Genomic DNA, 20,907 nt, shown 5'->3' on the forward strand with positions numbered 1-20,907 from the left:
AGAGAGAGAGAATGTGTGTTTTTTTTGGCCCTTAAGTAGAGTACACTTTGTTTTTATCTGAATTGTACTCAGTTTCTGATTTTTATGTCATAATTTTAATCTTCCACTAGGTTTTTAGTTTTCTCAATACTCAACGAATTAATAGTATGTTACATTTTGTTCCTCAGTTTGTTCACCAGAGTGTTGGTTGACTTTATATTACAAGTGTGTTCTTAAAAAGTACCTTGTAACTCAGCAATTTTTCCTTATGAAATGTTGGTAAAGAGGAAGGGTCATCAAATTTTTCCCGTAAAGGGCCAGATAATCAGTATTTTGGGCTTTGCTTGGCCATAGGGTCTCTTGTTCCTATCTAGCTGTGCAAATGTAGTGAGAAAGCAGTTACTGACAACACCTGAAAATATGGGTATGGTCGTGTTCCCAAAAAACTACAAAAATGGGTGGAGGGCAGGATTTGGTCTCTGGGCCAGTAGGATGCCCACTTTTAGTGAAGAGGATGATTGAAGGAGTACAGTCATAAATCTTGACATTAATAACCTGTATTAGCCTAAATTTACATTCATATAAAAATGTTTTGGATGTTATTTTTGCTCACAGTAGTAAAATGTGCTTCTTGTAAGTTTCATTAGTTGTAGTCTTACAATGTAGAAATTGAAGAAGCATTGTAACCAACCCCCTAGAGTTCAGTATTAACAAACTCTGCACATTTAAATGTCTATGATAAATGAGTCAAGTGTGAGCAGAATTACTGAAGTGGGAGCAAGTGAAGGTGTATGATATTAGAGATGGTGCTGTGGGGTTATGAGTAGGGGAGAGATGACCCTTGGATTTTTCTCCCTTGCATTAAAATTGCCACTGTGGTAGAGTGTGTCCTGCCTCCATTGGGTAGGTCTTTGTGCAGAGTAAAGCTATAATGTAACAATAACTTTATAAATAGACACAAAGTAAACAAATAGCACAAACATTTTGTAAGAGATAGTAGGAACCTTTGGGTATAAAGGGGCAGCTAAACATCACTGGTTGTGGCACTTGTGCCATTGCTCTCCTTGGTATTTTTAGGCAGTGTTAAATCTAGTGTTTGTTGCAACTCACTTTGTACTTAGTTGTTCCCCTACCATGGCATGAAATATCCCATGCGTGGCCTACTCAGTACCCCAGGCACTTAGCTGTTGTGGCTAGAGCTGTGCTGTCCAAAACAGGAGGCATTACTTGGCCAGATGGGTTATTAAGCACTTGAAATGTGATTAGTTCAAATTAAGATAGTAAACATAAAATATACATTGGATTTTTTTTTTTTTTTTTTTGACACGGAGTCTCACTCTGTTGCCCAGGTTGGAGTGCAGTGGCACGATCTCTGCTCACTGCAACCTTTGCTTCCTGGGTTCAAACAATTCTCCTGCCTCAGCCTTGCGAGCAGCTGGGACCATAGATGCATGCCAACATGCCCGGCTAATTTTTTGTATTTTTAGTAGAAACAGGGTTTCACTGTGTTAGCCAGGTTGGTCTCAATTTCCTGATCTCATTATCCACCCACCTTGGCCTCCCAGAATGCTGGCGGGAGCCACTGAGCCCGGCAAATTTTTTTTTTTTTTTTAAGAAGATTGTAAGTAAAGTATCTCAATTTTTAAAATGTTGATTACATACTGAAATGAAATTATTTTGTGATATACTGGGTTATTTTTATTTTTAAATTTTTAAATGTGACCACTAGAAAGTTTAAAATTATACATGTGACTGACCATTCCATTTCTACTAGCACTGGTTTATAGACTAATGTATAAGATATTTAGATTTGAAGTATAATTTTCTTGAGCAGTACTAAGTAACGTTTAAGTTATTAGAAGTATGCATCATGTGATGGATATCCCAATTACTCTGATTTGATCATTACACATTGGATACAGGTATCAATATGTACAACTATTATATATCAATTTTTTAAAAGAGGAAAAAAGTATACCTGATGTACATTATGTGTTAGCTGTGTATTGGCTTGAGAAGCTAAATCTTACAGATATGTTTGTTTAACATATAAAGTTAGAACTTTCTTTTTCTTTCTTTTTTTTTTTTTTTTTTTTTTGAGACGGGGTCTTACTCTGTCACCCAGGCTAGAGTGCAATGGTCTGATATGCACACTGCAGTCTCTGTCTCCTGAGCTAGAGTGCTCCTCCTGCCTCAGCCTCCTGAGTGTCTAGGACTGCAGGCATGTGCCATCATGTGGACCTGGCTACTTTTTATATTTTTAATAGAGACTGGGTTTTGCCATGTCACCCAGGCTGGTCTTGAGCTTCTGGACTTAAGTACTTCTCTTGCCTCAGCCTTCCAAAGTGATGGGATTACAGACGTGAGCCACTGTGTCCAACCTAGAACTTTTTTTAAGAAAAAAAGCAGCATTGTGCTCTGTCACTCAGGCTGGAGTGCAGTGGTGTAATCATAGCTCACTGCAGCCTTGAATTCCTGGGTTCAGGTGCTCTTCCCACCTCAGCCTTCTGAGTAGCAAGGACTATAGATGTACACCACCTGACTAAGTTTTTTCTTCAGTTTTTGATGGAGACAGGATATCACTTTGTTGCCCAGTCTGGTCTCAAACTCCTGGCTTCAAGTGATCCTCCTTCCTCAGCCTGCTGAAGTGCTGGGATTACAGGCATGAGCCATCCTGTCTGGCTAAGACCTACCTGTTGACATCACTTCCCCCCAAAAAAGTTCTAGTATTTTTTAAAATCTTTTTTTGCCCTCTGAGTTCTTCCCTTCCCTTTCTCCAAATTCTTAGGATATCTGCCTTCTGTCTTATAAGGATAACTGCTTTTTACTTTGTATTTTTGGTGATGTACACCCATTATTTCCTGTACTAAACCACACTTCAAAAGGATCTTCGTACTGAATTAAGAGCCATATAACTTGGCATGTGCATGTTATTTCTGTAGATCTCATTTATGTTAAGGTATGATTAATGTCTCTTGCTTTATTGCCATAGATACCTTTTTTTTAAAGTTGTTCTATAGACATGTACAAAAGGCAACAATCTAAAGGGAATTGTCCCAGATTTTTGGAGATGAAACTAATACAGAGAAAACCTACACAGATAGATGTGCTAACCAGGAAATAGGCCATATAGCAATTTAAGTGCTTTTAGAATGATGGGAGAAGTGAATATTTCAGGAAGAAGAAAAAATGGAAGAATAATGAATCATATGGTTACATATAATAATTGAAATGTAGACCAAAGTATAAAGGAGGAAAAAATTTTACCTGTATCTGACCACTTAGTGGCAGCCATTGTTAACCCTTTTGCATATGTGTAACCATGTACATATATATATATGTGTGTGTGTGTGTCTGTGTGTGTGTAACCACATACATACATACATACACACACACACACACACACACACACACGTGTATATATATATATATTTTGGCTGGACATGATGGCTCACACCAGTAATCCCAGCACTTTGGGAGGCCAAGGAAGGCAGATCACCTGAGGTTAGGAGTTCGAGACCAGCCTAACCAACATGGAGAAACCCTATCTCTACTAAAAATACAAAAAATTAGCTGGGTGTGGTTGCACATGCCTGTAATCCCAGCTACTCGGAAGGCTGAGGCAGGAGAATTGCTTGAACCTGGGAGACGGAGGTTGCAGTGAGTTGAGGTTGCGCCATTGCACTCCAGCCTGGGCAACAAGAGTGAAACTCCTCAGTTTTTGTTTTTTTTTTTTTTTTTTAACAGACAGTCTTACTCTTGCACAGACTGGAGTGCAGTTGCGTGATTATGGCTCACTGTAGCCTTGAACTCCTGGACTCAAGCGATTCTCCCACCTTGGCCTCTGGAGTAGCTGGAATTACAGGTTCATGCCACCATAGCAAGCTAACTTTTTACATCTTAAAAATATTTTATTGCAAAATGATATATGAATAATGCTCATTATAAAAATTTAAACAGGGCCAGATGTGGTGGCTGGCTCATGCCTCTAATCCCAGCACTTTGGGAGGCTGATGTGGTGATTGCTTGAGGCCAGGAGTTTGAGACCAGCCTGGCCAACATTAGCGAAACTCCATCTCTATTAAAAATACAGAAATTAGCCGGGCATAGTGATATGCACCTGTAGTCCCAGCTACTTGGAAGGCTGAGGCAGAAAAACTGCTGGAACCAGGGAGGCAAAAGTTGTAGTGATCTAAGATCGTGACATTGCACTCCAGCCTGAACAACAGAGTAAGACTCTGTCTTGAAAAAGTAAATACATAAATAAAAATAAAAATTCAAATAGGCTGGGCATGGTGCCTTATTCCTGTAATTTCAACACTTTAGGAGGCCGAATTAGGAGGATAGCTTGAGCCTAGGAGGTTGAGACCACCCTGGGCAACGTAGTATGATTCCATTTTTACCCCCTCAAAAAAATTAGGTGAGTGTCCTGATGTGTACCTGTAGTCCCACCTATTCAGGAGGCTAAGGCAAGACAGAATTCTTGATCCTAGGTGATTGTACCATTGTCCTGCAGTCTGGACAACAGAGTGAGACTCTCTCTCAAAAAAAAAAAAAAAAAATCAAACAATATAGAAGTATTTAGAATCACAAAAAAAGTTTTTCTTTTCCTTCCTTCCCAGTTTCTCTTTTCTCTGTAGGGAATATCTTTTTATAGTATATATATAAATACATACATTTCTGTGATTATTATAATTAATGTACATGGGATTGTATATTCATTGATTTGTGTTTTTCCTACCCATTATGCCTTAGAAATCTATGATATAGATCTCTTGCATTTTAAAAGAAAGTGGATAGAGTTTTTGAAAATCAGTAAATGCTCTTATTAAGGAATTCCAGCAGAATAGAAGAGCACTGAATAGAATGGTTCCCCAGTCTTATCCCTAATCCCTAACTTTTACCTTGATTTTTGTATGACATTCCAGAAATCTGTGCTTCTATAGGTACCTTTTATTTTCTTTCCTTTTTCTCTTTTCCTCTTTTTCTTTTTTTTTTTTTTTAACACAAATGAGATCATCATATAGTTTCAAGAAAATACAGAAGCGATCAAACTGGAAATAGGTATTTTTTTCTATTAATAATATAAATGTTCATTAAGAACTTTATGCCTTTTAATGACTGCTTTTTCATTATATGAAGTGCTAATTTATTTCGCTTTTGTCTTATTGTTAAATGCTTAATTTTTCACAGTTATGTCAAAGCCTTTAAAAAATTTATAGTTAAGTGCTTGAATTGACTTCAGAGTTCTGACTGCCTTGGAACAAAAAGATTAAATTTTTTAAAAAGTTGAATTTATTCACTTTGACTTCCAGTTTCAAAACTGATGGAACTCAAAAGTCTAGTTTTGACCAGTGTGCCTTTAAATTGCAAAATGTAAATATTTAGTTTATATTTTTCTTATGTTTGTATTAATGTTTATAAGTTGATCAGTTACCAAACCCTTGAGTTCTGTGAGTCTAAATAAAATTTTGCATTAAAGGCACAAAAAGAAGCTGATAAGGCTGTGAGCTTTTAATGTAAACTTTGTGAAATGATAGGTAATGGGTTTTTGTTTTTGTTTTTTAATCAGTGACTTTTTTGAACGAACCATTCTGTGCAACAGCCTTGTGTGGAGTTGTGCTGTGACGGGTAGACCTGGACTGACATATCAGGAAGCACTTGAGTCAGAAAAAAAAGCAAGACAGAATCTTCAGAGTTTTCCAGAACCACTAATTATTCCAGTTTTATACTTGACCAACCTTACCCATCGTTCACGCTTACATGAAATTTGTGATGATATCTTTGCATATGTCAAGGATCGCTATTTTGTCGAAGAAACTGTGGAAGTCATTAGGAACAATGGTGCAAGGTAAAGTACTTTTAATTTTTCCTCTTGGTAAGTTTATATTCACATTGCTCAAAATTCAAAACACACAAAATGGTGACCTAAGGAATCTTTCCTTTTAGTACGCTCCAGCTATCCTATTAACCCACAGATAGCCTTGTTGTTAGCTGCTTTTTATATATCTTTCCAAAGCCAGTTTATACATATGCCACCAAAAACGTCCATGCATGTGTCTGTGTGTGTATATATAACGTGTTTTATGTAACATACATACACAAATTCCTTCTCTTTTTAATGCAAAAGAGCATATATACTCTAAATCCCTTTCCACTTAAAAGATCTTGAAGTTTAGTCCATTGTTACATATACCACCTTCCTTCTCTTTAATTTACTGTATAATAAAGTCCCATTATGTGGACATTCCATCTTTAAGTGTAGAAATCCTTAGCTAATGATATCTCCTGTGTCCTCATTATGTCACCTAATAGTTTAAATATGCCTGTATTTCTTGATTGGTTTTAGTGTTTTATTTAACAAAACCAGGATTGAGTTTTATATACTCCACTAAGTTCTCTTTCTTTTATACTTCTTCACACTGCTTAATTGAGATATAATGTATATATGATACACTTCTTTTTTTTTTTTTTTGAGACAGAATTTTGCTCTTGTTGCCCAGGCCGGAGTGCAATGGCATGATCTTGGCTCACTGCAACCTCTGCCTCCCAGGTTCAAACAATTCTCCTGCCTCAGCCTCCCGAGTAGCTGGGATTACAGGCATTCGCCACCGTGCTCGGCTAATTTTTGTATATTTAGTAGAGATGGGGTTTCTCCATGTTGGTCAGGCTGGTCTTGAACTCCCAACCTTAGGTGATCTGCCGACCTCAGCCTCCCAAAGTGCTGGCATTACAGGCGTGACCCACTGCGCCTGGCCCACTTCTCCGTTATATAGTATACAAATGCAGTGTTAGTGCTCTTCTCTTTTACCTAGTTCTTCAGGAATAGAGTGGATTTTTCATATATGAAAATTGAAAATGATATAATCTATGGCAGTAAATTAAAAATTATCAGTGTTTTCCTGAAGTCTTAAGCTTTGTGATTGGCTAGTCACTGACATTTATTATATTAACCTTTATAAGCACTAAAACTTTTTGTAGCCTCTTGACTCTAGGGTATTAACTGTTTTTTGGATGCCCTGCCCCCATTGACCTGAATACTATTTTTTTTTTTCTGGATTTTAAACTTTAGAAGCCAAAAATTATTTAATTATGTTGTACTATTATCTTATTTGGAAGATCATTACAAGTTTATATGTAACTTTAGAATTAATGTCTTAATAAATTAATATCCATTTTCATTGTTAGGTGCTACCCTACTTCAATCTTTTTGTTTGTTTGTTTGAGACAGAATCTCACTCTGTCGCCCAGGCTGGAGTGCAATGGTGCGCTCTCAGCTCACTGCAACCTCTGCCTCCTGGGTTCAAGTGACTCTCCTGCCTCAGTCTCCGAAGTAGCTGGAATTATAGGCGCCTACCACCACACCCAGCTAATTTTTGTATTTTTAGTAGAGACAGGATTTCACCATGTTGGCCAGGCTGGTCTCAAATTCCTGACCTCAGGTGATCTGCTTGCCTTGGCCTCCCAAAGTGCTGGGATTATAGATGTAAGTCACTGCGCATGGTGTAAGGCTTCATTTCTCAATATATCAGCTGTTCTTTTTGTTGTTGTTTGGGATGAGGTCTGCCTCTGTGGTTTTGGTTTTTTTTTTTTTTTTTAACTTTTAGTATAAATGAGGTCTGACTCTGTTACCCAGGCTAGAGTGCAGTGGTACCATCTCTGCTCACTACAACCTTCACCTCCCAGATTCGAACCATCCTCTCACCCCAGCCTCCTGAGTAGCTAGGACTACAGGTGTGTTCCACCACGTCCAACTAATTTTTGTATTTTTTTGTAGAGATGGGTTTCATCATTTTGCCCAGGCGGGTCTCAAACTCATGAGCTCAAGTGATCCACCTGCCTCAGCCTCCCAAACTGCTGGGATTATAGGCTGAGCTACCAAGCCTGGCCTATATTGACCATTTGTAACTCGTGATTATGCATGAAGTTTACCCCACTTAAATACAGCATTCTGAATGTATTCTGTTAAAAAGTATGAAACTCTTATTCTAATACACTTAAATAATTAAACATAGAATTGGGTTAATCTGAAATGTCCTTATAAGAATACGAGAACATAAATTCAGTACTTTATTAGTTTTATCTAAAAACTAAAAAGGGTTATAGTTATTAGATCCAATCCTTAGGTCCTTTGTTCCCATGATCACTTAGATTATAAGTACCATAGGGTTGGGTCTTTTGGGGAGGGTGGAGGTTGTGCAGCTTGATACTAGAGACTCCTCAACTCCTCTAGAGACTGGAGACAGCACGAATTAGGGTTTGTATGCATATTTTACTAATACGTCCTTCAGGTTGGCATCTTTTACAAAGCTATTTTGTATGTCTTCTCATAACTGCTGTGAGCGCTATTGACGAGGGAGTAATAGGTAAGGTAAGAATAGTGAAAATACTAAAAGGTGGCATATGAAAAAGGAGATTAATTGGGGATGATGAATTACAGGAAAGTCATGATTTAAAGGAGGCTCAGGAAAGAGTTAAGTAGAAAAGGGGTCTCAAAATGCCGGTGGATAATGTAGTAAGTTTTTAAGCTAAGTAATTAAATTTTTCAACCAATAGCAAAAAGTCATCAGGAAAATATTTAGAAATAACTGAAAACCTCTTTCCCTTTTAGGATTGTTATGCTATTATTTGTTTTTTTCTGTGGATTTTTTTTTTTTTTTTTTTGCTGCGTCTGGTTCTGTCCCCCAGACTGGAGTGCTGTGATACAATCAGAGCTCACTGCAGCCTCAATCTCCCAGGTCCAAGCAATCTTCCCGCCTCAGCGGGACTACAGGCATGAGTGGCTGGGACTACAGGCATGCGCCACCACACCTGGATGATTTTTTTTTTTTATCTTTTAATATAGATGAGGTCTGGCTATGTTGCTCAGGCTGCTCTCAAACTCCTGAACTCAAACAGTAATCCCACCTTGGCTTCCCAAAGTGCTAGAGTTATAGATATAAGCCACTGCACCTGGCCTTTTCTGTGGATCTTGTAAATCAACTCCATTGCACTATGAAGTGTGAAATTACAACATAATTTACCTTTTAAAGGAATGTACCTATATATGCCAGTCTTGCTGCTATACGATAGTTATATATATATTTGAGTGTCGTCTTTACGCCAGACACTGATTTAGGTGCTGTGGATATAATGGCTCCCCCACTCCCAAAGCCAAACATACTTGCTGCTTCTCAAATGTGCCAGTCATGATCTCTGCTTCAGGGCCTTTGCATTACTATTCTCTTTGCCTGGATTTTTTTTCCCCAGATATCAACATAGTGAGTTCTTCTACTTCTTCATGTCTTCCTCTATATCACTTTCATTGAAGCCTTCTGTCCTATCTAAAATTTAGCATTTTCTTGCCCCAACTTTTATTTATTTTATTTTTAAATTTGTTTATTTTTTGCCTCCCCTCCCTTGCCCCAACTTTTAAAACATTTTTATTAAAACATTTTAAAATTGTGGGCCAGGAGTGGTGGCTCATGCCTGTAATCTCAGCACTTTGAGAGGCGGAGGTGGGTGGATCACCTGAGGTCAGGAGGTGGCCAGCCTGGCCAATATAGTGAAACCCCATCTCTACTAAAAATACAAAAAATTAGGCTGAGCAGGGTGGCTTATGCCTGTAACCCCAGCACTTTGAGAAGCTGAGGCGACTGGATCACCTGAGGTTGGGAGTTTGCAACCAGCCAGACCAACATAGAGAAGCTCCGTCTCTACTAAAGATACAGAATTAGCTGGGCATGGTGGCATATGCCTGTAATCCCAGCTACTGGGAGGCTGAGGCAGGAGAATTGCTTGAATCGGAAGACGGAGGTTGTGGTGAGCCGAGATTGCGCCGTTGCACTCCAGCCTGGATAATGAGCAAAGCTCTGTCTCAAAAACAAAAAAAAAAATACAAGAATTAGCGGGGTGTGGTGGCGTGTGGCCGTAATTTGGGAGGTTGAGGGACAGTTGCTTGAACCCAGTAGGTTTTCAACCCAGGAGCAATTTCAAAAAAAGTTGTTTTTTTTTTTTTAATTGTGGAAAAATACACATAACATAAAATTAGTGATCTTAACTGTTTTTGAGAATACAATTCAGTCCTCTCCCCAACACTTTGTATTTCTCTTCCATGCTTTGTTTTCTCTTCACCTTGGTGCTATTATATTTTCTTTCTTTCTTTTGTTTTTTGGTGGTTTCCTTCACCAGAATGTAAGCTCCATGAGCTCAGGAGTTTTTGTTCACTATATTGTTAGCACTTAAAATGGCACATAGTATGTGAGCAGAGTAGGTATTAAAGTATAAACAATGCAAAACAAATTTCAAATAGAAGTGCTTTGAAGGCAGTGGTATGGTAGAAAGTGAGGGGAGAAAGTGGTCGGCACTTCAGCTAGGGTGGCCAGAGAATGTTGCTGTGGAGGAAATGACATTTACTCTGATAATAGGATGAAGGAGAAGGAACCAAACATGTCAAGAACTCTTTAGACAGAGGGAAAGGCCCTGAAGTGAAAATGGTATAAAATATTGCTCTGGCTGCTGTTTGGTGAAATGATTGGAAGGAAGTCAAGCATGGAAATCTTGGAACCAGTTTGGAGACTATTACAACAGGCCTTTCTAGTGCAGATAAGAATTTCGAATCAGATGGTAGCAGTACAGATGGAGAGAATTGGATGGACTCAGGATATTTTGGATGGAGAACTAACACAGTTTATTCATGGTTTGGAGGGATGCTGGGTTGGGCAGGGCAATGTGTGGGAAAGGAGAAATTATGGGTGATGTCTCAATTTTTTGTCTCTAGTGGATGGTAAGATGGAGACGCTTAGCTCATGCTTATAGTCTCAACTACCTGGGAGGCTGAGGCAGGAGGATCAGTTGAGCCCAGGAATACAGGGTTACAGTGAACTATGATCATGCCAACTACACCCCAGCTTGGGTGACAGAGCGAGACCCTGTTTCTAAAAAGAAAAAAGATGCGGAAGCCTCAGTAAGTAATATATCAGTTCAGCCATCTTTGCACTCAAATCAGGCCCAGTTATTTTCTGATCGCTCTTGATTTTGTGTTTCATGGACATGTTGCTTATATTATTCGTAAGTGCCTCTTTTTTTTTTGAGATGGAGTTTTGCTCTCATTGCCCAGGCTGGAATGCAATGGCACAATCTCAATTCACTGCAACTTCTGCCTCTTGGGTTCAAGCGATTCTCCTGCCTCAGCCTCCTGAGTAGCTGGGATTACAGGTCTCTGCCACCATACCCAACTAATTTTTGTATTTTTAGTAGAGATGGGGTTTCACCATGTTGGCCAGGCTGGTCTCGAACTCCTGACCTCAGGTGATCCACGCACCTTGGCCTCCTAAAATGGTGGGATTACAGGTGTGAGCCACCACACCCAGCTTCATAAGTACCTCTTACAGGCTAAATACTGGGCTGGTTATATGGGGGTTTTAGAAAGAATTAAGATGCTCTAAGCAGCCTGGGCAACATGTCTGTATACAAATTAAAAACAACAAAAAGCCAGGCATGATGGCATATGCCTGTAGTCTTAGCTACTCAGGAGGCTGAAGTGAGTGGATCACTTGAGCCCAGGGATTCTAGGCTACAGTGAGCTGTGATTGTGCCACTGTGCTCCAGCCTGGGTAAGTGAGATTTGGTCACTAAAAAAATAAAGATATTCTTAAGGAGTTCAGTTAAGGGAGAGACAAACATGCAGACTTGCTAAATATTAAAGTTATGAATAAGATAATTGAAGAGCATCTGAGTTCAGTGTGGCATTGAGGCTAGGCTTAGGTTCCCCACACTCACCTAACACTGAATATTTAAGTCTTTTAACCTTTGCCAAATTGGATGATATCTCATTGTTTAGCTTGCTTGTTCAAGTATGTTTTTGTTCTTTTTTTTTGAGACGGAGTCTCACACTGTCACCCAGGCTGGAGTGCAATGGTGTGATCTTGCTTGGCTCACTGCAACCTCTGCCTCCTGGGTTCATGTTGATTCTCCTGCCTCAGCTTCCTGAGTAGCTGAGGTTAAAGGCACACACCACCACACCCAACTTCTTTTTTGTATTTTTAGTAGAGACGGTGTTTCACTATCTTGGCCAGACTGGTCTCGAACTCCTGACCCCATGATCCACCCGCCTCGGCCTCCCAAAGTGCTGGGATTACAGGCGTGAGCCACCGAGCCTGGCCTTTTTGTTCTCTTTCTTAAGTGTGCAATAAGGGTAAAAAGACCTTTACTTTTTATTTATTTATTTATTTTGAGATAGGGTCTCACTCCTGTCACTCAGGCTGAAGTGCAGTGGCATGATCACAGTTGACTGTAGCCTTGACCTCGTGATTCTACCACCTTTGCCTCTGGGGTAGCTGGGACCACAGATGTGTGCCACCATGCCCAGCTACCTTTTTATTTTTCTGTATTTTGTAGAGACAGGGTTTTGCTGTATTGCCCAGGTTGGTCTCAAACTCCTGGGCTCAAGCAGTCTGTCAGCCTCGGTTTTCCAAAATGCTGGGATTACAGGTGTGAGCCACCATGCCTGACCTAAGACCTTTTAAATATATGTAAGAAAAAATTAAGAAATAAAAAATAAAAATACAGTAAGCATCCATGCATTCACCACTTGTGTTAAAAGAAAAACTTAAGACAAATTATATTTAACAGGGTTTAATTGACCAAAGAACAATTTGCAAATCAGGCAGCCCCCTGAACCAGAAATAGGTTCAGAGTGACTCTGGTGCTGCTGTGTGGTTGAAGAGGATTTATAAACAGAAAAAGGAAAGAGACATACAGAAAATAGAAGTAAGGTACAGAAACAGCCAAATTCATTGCAGCTTGGTGTTTGGCTTATTTGAACATGGTTTGAACAGTTTGCTGCCTTTGAGAGGTTGAAGTATGGCTGCTGTTACTGACTGAGACTTAGCTACTTGTTACAAGAGTAGGTTATAGTCTGTTTACACACCCAGTTAGATTATAGTTAACCATGTACAGAGAAACCTTTCGGCTGAACCTAAAATATGTAAGGGAGCAGAATTATAGGCTAAACTTAACATTTGGTTTTATTTTTATTTATTTTATTATTTATTTTGAGACTGAGTCTTGCTCTGTCACCCAGGCTGGAGTGCAATGGCATGGTCTCATCTCACTGCAACTTCCACCTCCCGGGTTCAAACGATTCTCCTGCCTTAGCCTCCCAAGTAGCTGGGACTACAGGCATGTGTGCCACGCCTAGCTAATTTTTGCATTTTTAGTAGAGATGGGGTTTTAACATGTTGGCCAGGATGGTCTGGAACTCCTGACCTCAGGTGATCTGCCTGCCTTAGCCTCCCAAAGTGCTGGGATTACAGGTGTGAGCCACAGTGCCTGGCCTTGTCTTTATTTTGATTATTATTTTTTGAGACATAGTTTCACTCTGTTGCCCAGGCTGGAGTGCAGTGTTGCGACCTCAGCTCACTCCAACCTCCGCTTACAGGGTTCTAGCAATACATGTGCCTCAGCCTCCTAAATAGCTGGGATTACAGGTGCACACCACCATGCCCGGCTAATTTTGTATTATTAGTACAGATGGGGTTTCACCATCTTGGCCAGGGTGGTCTCAAACTCTTGACCTCAGGTGATCCGCCAACCCCAGCCTCCCAAAGTGCTGGGATTACAGGCATGAGCCACTGTGCCCAGCCAACACTTGGTTTTAATAGGATACCTTTATCTCTGCTTTTTGTTTATACTTTGAGAAAAATTTTATGGGAGGCAGGTAGTGATAGTGAAGGGCAGGCTTTGGAGTTAGACTTCATTGGACAATGACATCCTTTTGGGTTATTGTGAGATTAAAATGAAAATGTATATATATGTTTGTATGCGTGTATTATACACATTTTGAATTGCTATAGAATATGGTAGCATTTTACTGGGGGAAAATGCCGTTGACTTGAGGCTTATGTGGTAGTTAATTTTTTCTCTGTTATTGACTTTAATTTTCTATTATGATTAAACTTCAAAGATAACTTGCAATTTTAACATTTTATTTTATTTTACTTATTTATTTTGAGACGGAGTCTCTCTCTGTCACCCAGGCTGTAGTACAGTGGCTGATCTTGACTCACTGCAACCTCCACCTCCCGTGTTTAAGCAATTTTCCCGCCTCAGCCTCCTGACTAGCTTGGACTACAGGCAAACACCTCCACACTTGGCTATTTGTATTTTTAGTATAGATGGGGTTTCACCATGTTGGCCAGGATGGTCTCCATCTGCTGACCTCGTGATACACCCACCTCAGCCTCCTAAAGTGCTAGGATTACAGGCATGAAGCACTGAACCTAACCAAATTTGGTAATTTTTAAAATTGAAGTGCGCTTTGGGCAACCTATTTTCAGACTTTTTTTTTTTTTTTTTTTTTTTGAGACAGGGTTCCGCTTTGTATGGAGTGCAGTGGTGTAATCACAGCTCACTGCAGCCTACGCCTCTTGGGTTTAAGCGATTCTCGTGTCTCAGCCTCCTGAGTAGCTAGAACTACAGGCACCTGCCACCATGCCCAGCTAATTTTTGTATTTTTTGTAGAGATGGGGTTTCATCATGTTGGGCAGGCTGGTCTTGAACTTCTGGCCTCGCGTGATCTGCCAGCCTCGGGCTCTCAAGGTGCTAGAATTTGCAGGCATGAGCCACTGTACCCGGCCATTTTCAGACCTTTTTACCAGCATCTTTTTAAAAATAAGAATTAGCATATTGATGTAGCCTTTGAAGTAGATATTCAAAGCAGGGTTAATTTGTGGATAGGTAGCTGTTTTTCTGCACAATTTCCACCTCTAACCACCTCCTTTTTTTTTTTTTTTTTTTTTTTTGGAGACTCCTGTCGCCAGGTTGGAGTGTAATGGCATGATCTCGGCTCACTGCAACCTCTGCCTGCCAGGTTCACACAGTTCTCCTGCCTCAGCCTCCTGAGTAGCTGGGATTACAGGCACATGCCACTATGCCTGGCTAATTTTTTGTATTTTTAGTAGAGACAGGGTTTCACCATGCTGGTCAGGCTGGTCTCGAACTCCTGACCTTGTAATCCACCCGCCTCAGCCTCCCAATGTATGGGTATTACAGGCGTGAGCCATTGTGCCTGGCCACTTTTAACCTCTTCTATTTTACCAGTTCTACCTACGGTTTTTTGTGTCTGGGAGGAATCTACATTTCTGTTGAAATGTAGATATCTTTAGGGTCTGTGAAAGTCTACATTTTGCAACCACAATAATGGCTATGGAATACTAATTCCATTTGGGAGAAAATTGAGTGTGTGCAAGAGAAAGGATACTTGCTACAGAGAAGTGGCAGAGATTAGGCCGGGCTTGGTGATTCACACCTGTAATCGCAGCACTTTGGGAGGCTGAGGCAGGCGGATCACAAGGTCAGGAGTTCGAGACCATCTGGCTAACACGGTGAAACCACCATCTCTACTAAAACTACAAAAATTAGCTGGGCGTGTGAAACGTGCCTGTAGTCCCAGCTACTTGGGAGGCTGAGGCAGGAGAATTGCTTGAACCTGGGAGGCAAAGGTTGCAGTAAGCCAAGATCACACAATTGCACTCTAGCCTGGGTGACAGAGTAAGACTCCATCTCAAAAAAAAAAGTGGCAGAGATTCTAAAAATTTGCCTACTTGGAGAGTCAGCACTACCCTTAAGGAACCTCTGTAATATTGTATTTCATAAGCTAGTGTACAGACTGCTTAATAGTTCCAATTCTTTGGAATACAACTTTAGATATAAAGTAAGCTGAAAATATAAAACTGGGTAGGGAAGTAACTGTCACAGTGTTCATCCATGTGCTTTACCTTTGATTAGACTATAAAAGCTACTCAAGCGCCTATTGACCTAAGTCCTATACTAAAATTAAAACATTAGTGTTAAACTGTCTCAAGTTATTTTGGGATCCTCTTTGAACTTTTTGTGTGTTCGTTTTTGAGACAGCATCTTGCCCTATCGCCCAGGCTGGGGTGCAGTGGTGGGATCTCAGGTCACTGTGATTTCCATCTCCTGGGTTCAGGTGATTCTCCCACCTCAACCTCTGGAGTAGGTGGGACTACAAGCCCGTTCCACCACACCTGGCTAATTTTTGTATCTGTTGTAGAGATGGGGTATCGCCATGTTGCCCAGGCTGGTCTCAAACTCCTGGGCTCAAGCAATCTGCCTGCCTTGGCCTCCCAAAGTGCTGGGATTATAGGCGTGAGCCACTATGCCTGGCCTGAACTTTTTTTTTAGTCACAGGTATAGCTTTTGTCTATTTGTACATACAGACATTTGAGTGATTGCTACAGTAGGGCTATGATGGGGTACACAAAAATGAATATAAGTCTTTTTCTATGTAGACACTCAAAGTTTAAAGGAGCTAATAAAGGTTTATGAATAACTGTAGAAGAATAAGTTGCTATAAAAGAGGCACAGTTGACTGGGCATGGTGGCTCATGCCTGTAATTCTGCCACTTTGAGAGGCCAAGGGGGGATGGATCACCTGAGGTCAGGAGTTTGAGACCCGCCTGACCAACACGGAGAAACCCCGTCTCTATTAAAAATAAAAAAATTAGCTCGGTGTGGTGGTACATGCCTATAATCCCAGCTACTGGGGAGTCTGAGGATCACTTGAACCTGGGAGGTGGAGGTTGCAGTGAGCCAAAATGGCACCATTGCACTCCAGCCTAGGCAACAAGAGCAAATCTCTGTCTCAAAAAAAAAAAAAAAGAGAGACACAGTAGGCACAGTTAAAATGTTTTAGGAGCTGAAAGCGTTTGTGGCAGATTTGAAGCAATATGTGGCAGAAGGTACTTCTAAAAGTGGGTATACTGACAAAGCAAGAAGTGGTACCTAATAGCAAAGGAGAAGCTAGAATAAGCAGCAGCTACAAAATTGTACTCACAGGTCAGTATAAAACTTGTTAACATTAGAAGACATCGCAGAACTGGAAGTACACTAACATTTATTGAGCTTTTCCTGTATGCTAGGCAGTGGGCTAGATGCTTTCGTTTCAGTCCTCATAACCATAATGAGTGACCCAAAACTTTCAAATGTAATTTACTCCACTTAACAAAAGTAAAGTTTATAAATTTTTTAAAATCTTGTTTTTTCTATTAAAGAAAAAGATTCATATATATATATTTTATATATATATATATATATATATATATATATATATATATCAGAGCAAAATGCAAAAGATGAAAGCCTGGAGTTCATTTTCCAAATACTCTCTTAAGAGATAACCACTATCAGAAATTTAGTGCGTATTTCTCTACCGTTTTTTCTATACTAACGTAAAAAATTAGCAGCTTTTTTACTTAGTAATGGTTTGGCTGTCTTATATCAGAACACACAGATGTGTGCCCTTTTCTTTTTCCACCCTCTTTTGAGAGACAGGGTCTCACTCTGTCACCTAGTCTGGAATGCAGCAATCATAGCTCACTGCAGCTTTGAACTCCTCGGCTCAAGCAGTCCTTCTGCTTCAGCCTTCCAAGTAGCTGAGACTATAGGCACGAGCCACCATACGTGGCTACTTTTAAAAAATTTTTGTAGAGACAGAGTCTCCCTGTGTTTCTCAGGCTGTTCTTCTATTTCTGGCTCATGCAATCCACCTCAGCCTCCCAAAGTGTTGGAATTATAATTGTGAGCCACCACACCTGGCCACATGTCCTGTTTCTAATTGGTTTTACATGAACTGGTTAAAGTATTCCTAAAAAGCTTACTTGTAATATTGCCTTTTTCTGAGTAGGGATAAAGTTGTTTCTTTTGGTAGCCTGGTGTGAGTTCTCTCTTTGAAGACAATAAGCCGCATTTTCTTTTAGCTTTGACTGGCAGACCCTTTCCCCATTAAATCAGTAAAATGGCCGATCTGGATTTGCACCAGAGTTTCATTTATAGCTAGCTTTCCTCAAATAGTATCCTCGTGGTATTTGGATTTAAAATTTATAAAATGGTATCAAGTCAAGAAACATAAGAGACCATGGTTTGGTATATGTGTTGTCAAAGCGAGCATGAGACTATGGTTCAGTATTGTTTTTAGAACTGCCTTGTGAAATAAAGATTATATAATCCCTTTTTTTTTTTTTTTTTTTTGAGGCAGAGTCCCACTTTATCCCCAAGGCTGGAGTGACGTGATCTCGGCTCACTGCAGCTTCCACCTCCTGGGTTCAAGTGATTCTCCTGCCTTAGCCTCCTGAGTAGCTGGGATTACAGGCACCCACCACGTGGATCCAGCTAATTTTTTGTATTAGTAGAGATGAGGTTTCACCATGTTGGCCATGCTGGTCTTGAACTCCTGACCTCAGGTGATCCACCTGCCTTGGCCTCCAAAGTGGCAGAATTATAGGCATGAGCCGCTGTGCCTGGCCTTAATTCTTTTTAATCTTGTAAACTAATGTCAATTTAGGCATCAAGTGATAATAAACCAATTAAGAGCTCTTAACTCTTCAACCATTAAAAGTATATTCCCTGTGAACCTTCTATGTTCCATTGGTAGAATGTTTTAAGCAATTTAAATAAAGTAAAAGAAAATTAGCTGGTGCAATGGCTCACGCCCGTAATCCCTGCACTTTGGGACACCAATGTGGGTGGATGGCTTGAGGTCAGGAGTTCAAGAGCAGCCTGGGCAACATGGCAAAACCCCGTCTCTATAAAAACAGTACAAAAACTAGCTGGGTTTGGTAGTGTGTGGCTGTGGTGCCAGGTACTTGGGAGGTTGAGGTGGCAGGATCGCTTGAGCCCAGGAAGCAGAAGTTGTAGTGAGCCAAGATTGTGCCACTGCACTCCAGCATGGGTGACAGAGCCAGTCTCTTTATTTTATTTTATTTTATTTTTTTAAAGACGGGGTTTCACCATGTTGGTCAGGCTGGTCTCGAACTCCCGACCTCAGGTGATCCGCCCGCCTTGGCCTCCAAAGTGCTTGGATTACAGGCATGAGCCACCACGCCCGGCCAACAGAGCCAGTCTCAAAAAAAAGAGAGAGAGAGAGAGAAAATTAGCACAATAACCTATGATACAAAGCGTTAAGTACTCAGTATATATTAGAATTAAAAATGAGAAAATTGACATTTTATCTTTGGGTTCTTTTATATTGCTAGCCCAAATGCTGTTAATGAATCTTAAAAAGGCATTAACGTGCAGACAAAAGAGAGCTGTTAAATATATTGATGCGGTAAGATGAACATAAAATAGTCAAGAAACAAATATAGTTATTTTGATTTAAATGTATGCATGCTTGGATCCCAGTGATTGGGTACATGTGGGATTAATCAAGTAAAAGTTTTTGAGAAAGGGTTGAGTAGAAATATGAAGAAAAAAATATAGATTAGCAGAAAGGAACACAGGATGGAGACTTCTTACTTAGGCTCAAAGATAGTATAGATTTTTTAGACACACTAAATTGATATAGTTATTTTTTCAGAAAGAAGGCTTTCATTTAGTCAGCTTACATTACCTTTTTTTCTCAAACCTGCACCTTCCGTATATACTACTGAAGTGGTAAGATTAGAATTGCTAGTTCCAGGACAAAAAAGTCCTAAACAACATCTCAGAATTGTTTTCAGTAAACCCTGATGACCCTAATATGTTGATGATACATTTTTTTTTTTTTTTTTTTTTTTTTTGAGACTCAGTCTTGCTTGTCAGCAAGTCTGGACTAGAGTGCATGCAGTGGTGTGATCTCAGCTCACTGCAACCTCTGCCTCCTGGGTTCAAGTGATCCTCATGCTTCAGCTTCCTGAGTAGCTTGGATTACAGGTACACACCACCATGCCAAGCTAATTTTTGTATTTTTACTAGAGACAGGGTTTCACCGTGTTGGCTGGGCTAGCCTTGAACTCCTGACCTTAAGTGACCCACATGCCTCAGCCTCCCAAAGTGCTGGGATTACAGGTGTGAGCCTCCTCATCTGGCCAGTGATACAATTTTTTTTTTCTTTTTTCTTTTTGAAGTAACAATGGCTATCAAAATACACTAAAGATTCCACACTACTTCTCCCTTTACCTGGAAAAGGAAGCTTCTAGGCTACCTCCTCTTCAGCTATGGCGTCTTGGTATTACTGATTGATACAATTTTCAATTGCTTAAAAAGGAGTTTTTTGGGATAACTGTTTTCTTTTTTTAAAATTGTTTTATTTTTAAATTTATTTTTTTAAGTTCTGAGGTACACATGCAGGATGTGCAGGTTTGTTACATAGGTAGGAATAACTGTTCTTTCTCTGGAATCTAAGAGTAGAACTATGTTTTTTAGGCATATATTGTTGGGTTTTCTCTATGTACCAGAGACCATACAACCTAATTGGCTCCTGGATTGTCATTGCAAGTTGAACAGTTAACATTTAGAACCCTTATTTACTTGCGTAAGAGTATAAATTGGGAGGTCATTTCTGGGAAACCCTTTTATTATATTCTAAAAATTCATACGTAGTTACAAAAACAAATGAAAATAGAAAATGAATCTGTTTCTAAACATTTAATTCAAATAGCATATAAAGCTATGTTGTAAATGTTTCTGCATGGATTCAACTGCTTTATGCTTCACAAAATAGTTCAATAAGTTTAGACTTACCATATAAATTTCTTCAGGGCTATCAAATTGTAGTGGCTATTAGGAGCGTCTGTCTAATGCCTCATAAGAAAGTCTTTGGTAAATGCTGGGGATAAGAGTGGTTTAGTTTTTATGGCAATTTCTTTATTCTTTACACTGATGCCACATGCAGTCAGCTGAGTCTCCACTAGGACTTATGATCATTACTGTGGGGATCTTGTTTATAATAAGAAAGATGATAAAAATGGGAGTGGCAAGTAAATTGAGGTTCACACCGATGTGAAAGGGCATTCAGTGTTGGCTTCATTTTGTGTCTTTCTGAATTGATGAGCAGCAGGGTGGTGAAGTAGAATAGTAATGGTTCTGAAGTTCTTAGTTACCATTGGCAGGCAAATATTCTAATAGGCTTATCACACAAAAGAGATGAGATTGTATAGCTACTTCTAA

The 20,907-nt window shown here is 39.8% G+C and overlaps 1 protein-coding gene across 4 annotated transcripts in view; it reads left to right on the forward strand.

Moving 5' to 3' along the window:
- BAZ1A (bromodomain adjacent to zinc finger domain 1A) overlaps positions 1-20,907 on the forward strand; it is a 116,393-nt gene that overhangs the window by 7,596 nt on the left and 87,890 nt on the right. For all 4 annotated transcript variants that reach the window (XM_032242571.1, XM_032242573.1, XM_032242570.1 and 1 more), the window contains one exon: positions 5,552-5,830. In XM_032242571.1, the coding sequence (XP_032098462.1) occupies positions 5,552-5,830 (279 nt within the window). The remainder of the gene's footprint in view (positions 1-5,551; positions 5,831-20,907) is intronic.

The sequence above is a fragment of the Sapajus apella genome, unplaced genomic scaffold (assembly GCF_009761245.1).
Source record: "Sapajus apella isolate SASKATOON/1434 unplaced genomic scaffold, GSC_monkey_1.0 scaffold50, whole genome shotgun sequence".
Lineage (NCBI taxonomy): Eukaryota > Metazoa > Chordata > Mammalia > Primates > Cebidae > Sapajus > Sapajus apella.